Source organism: Cebus imitator, unplaced genomic scaffold (genome assembly GCF_001604975.1).
Source record: "Cebus imitator isolate Cc_AM_T3 unplaced genomic scaffold, Cebus_imitator-1.0 Scaffold179, whole genome shotgun sequence".
Taxonomy (NCBI): domain Eukaryota; kingdom Metazoa; phylum Chordata; class Mammalia; order Primates; family Cebidae; genus Cebus; species Cebus imitator.
The window spans coordinates 1,321,265-1,323,688 of NW_016107494.1; the positions used below are offsets into that span (position 1 = coordinate 1,321,265).

At 36.5% G+C, this 2,424-nt stretch overlaps 1 protein-coding gene across 1 annotated transcript in view; it reads right to left on the minus strand.

The window, feature by feature from the left end:
- KLRF2 (killer cell lectin like receptor F2) overlaps positions 1-2,424 on the minus strand; it is a 14,907-nt gene that overhangs the window by 534 nt on the left and 11,949 nt on the right. The window contains exon 5 of the mRNA XM_017545446.2: positions 2,073-2,185. Within this exon, the coding sequence (XP_017400935.2) occupies positions 2,073-2,185 (113 nt within the window). The remainder of the gene's footprint in view (positions 1-2,072; positions 2,186-2,424) is intronic.

The window sequence follows — 2,424 nt, forward strand, 5'->3', positions numbered from 1 at the left end:
CTCCCAAGCAGCTGAGATTACAGGCACGTGCCCCCACACCCAGCTAATTTTTGTATTTTTTGTAGACACGGGGTTTCACCATGTTGGCCCAGTTAGTCTCGATCTCCTGACCTCCCAAAATGCTGGGATTAGAGGCATGAGCCACTGTGCCCGGCCCAATGTTAGTACCTTTTAAAGTTTCCTCCAGCCAAACTTTTATAGGTAATTCTCCAGCAGCCAACGTTTTGCACATGTTTTAGAATGGAATTTTCGTTGCTAATGCAGCCTCTTCCCCTCTTTCCTGTCTTAGTAACAACGCCATGCAAGCTCAAGCTAGACTAGAAGACATCCCAGCTTCTTCCTTACCTCTCAAACCTCTCACTGCATGTACCTGCAAGACCTGAGTATTCTATTTCCAGATTATCCCTTCTATCCGTTCACTTCCCCCAGCTTCTCAATTTAGACTCAAGCTACCATTGTCTCTCCCTCGTCTCTAGTCATACCCTTTGCACTGACCTCCGTAGTTTCAATTTTGTCTCCCATCTATTCATTTTCCACATAGCAGCATAAATAATTTTGTGTATGGTAAGTAGATGCCAAAATAAATGTTTTCAATAAAAACTACACAATGATAGATATGCTATAACAATGTGAGTTGGGAGGCAGCCAGCCACCCAGGATTTTAAGTCAAAGTAAGACCTATTAGATGACTCTTAAATTTATTATATAACTTCCACAATATAAGGTAGGATGATGCATGATGTATGAATGTAATGACTTTGAAGAGAGCTATTTCGTAAACTATTTTTTCTAGTTATTAATAATTTAAGAAAATATAAACTGAACACTATTATAACCACCTGCATGTGTGTTGTTTCCCTTAAACGATAAGATAAAACTTTTAAAATGGATATGTTACCTTTATAGTAATACTAGTTTCCCAAAAATTAAAAAATTAAAAATAATATAAATTATAATAAAAATTAGTAAGAAAAATTACTTATTTTTCAAAGATTGTACTAAAAGCAGGTCCAGGAAATGTATACAACTTCATATGTTAGTTTTATGTTTATGAAGGATAATAAATGTAGAATAGATGTACCTAGAAGCAGATAACTATCAACTGAAATGAACTATCACTCCACGTTCTTTGCTTTTACCACATCTCAAATGTTCTGGCAATATGACTAGTAAATGAAAGTACAGAAGAAAATCAGAATTTTAAAGCACTCTTACATGCAATACCTCATGTCGTTCACATAAGAACAATGTAAAGAAAGTACCATTGTTCTTTTTATACTGATATACAGGTATCAGGCTGGGCGTGGTGGCTCACACCTGTAATCTCAGCACTTCGGGAGGCTGAGGTGGGTGATAGTTTGGAGTTGGAAACCAGCCTGGGCAACATGGAGAAAACCCGTCTCTACAAAGCACACAAAAAGTTAGCCAGGTGTACTGGCACACACCTGTAGTCCTAGCTACTCTGGAGGCTGAGGCGGAAGGGTTGCATTATCAAGTGAGCTATGATCATGCCACTGCACTCCAGCCTGGGCCACAGAGCAAGGCTCTGCTGAAAAAAGGAAGGAAGGAAGGGAGGGAGGGAGGGAGGGAGGAAGGAAAGAAGGAAGGGAGGAAGGAAGGAAGGGGCATCAACATGTTTAGTTGAATTTCTGAAGGCCAAAATTTTTTAATTCATGTTTTCTGATTTCAACTTTAGACCTTTCTACATATTCCAGCTGCTTTTATTTACAGGCGAATTTTGTCTTTGCATTTACCACATAAAAAGATTTGCATAATATTATTTCAAATGAGATTTAAATCAGTTTAGAAATTTAAAAATTATTATTAATTTTGGACAATAAAATGCCAGGTGACAAATGCTTTCCATCCCCATTTTTCAAAATCAGTTAATAGAAAAGAAGAGAAGAAGCAAAAAAACAAAAGGTAGGGGGAAGGAAAAAAAAGAAAACAAAATTAAAGATGAGGGAAAGTGGAGAAAGAAGGACAAAAAGAATGGAAAGTAAGGAAGCATAATTTAAAAAATAATTCTATCAATAAACATTATCATCCCTCCCTTACAAATAACTACTCACAATTGTGGAACTAAAAAGCGTTCATCTATCCACATCCATAGATTTCCTTGGGATGTAACATGTAATCCAATCCAACCAAAATGCCCAGGTTTTAAACTGTTCTGTATGAACTTCTGTAGAGAAAATGGTGTATTTATTCATTCATTTGTTTAAACAAATTTTGATGTCTTCTACAGAGTAAATCTCTGTGCCAGGCATTAATAAAATATATTTTTATATACATTAGCATTTTCATAAACAATAGTAACTACCTTATGGCTAACACATGTTCAAAAGCAATGACAATAAACCTCCCATGCTTCTTAGACAGTGAACCTGCACCTAGCATGCTTTCTTTGTGAAGTTAAATCCT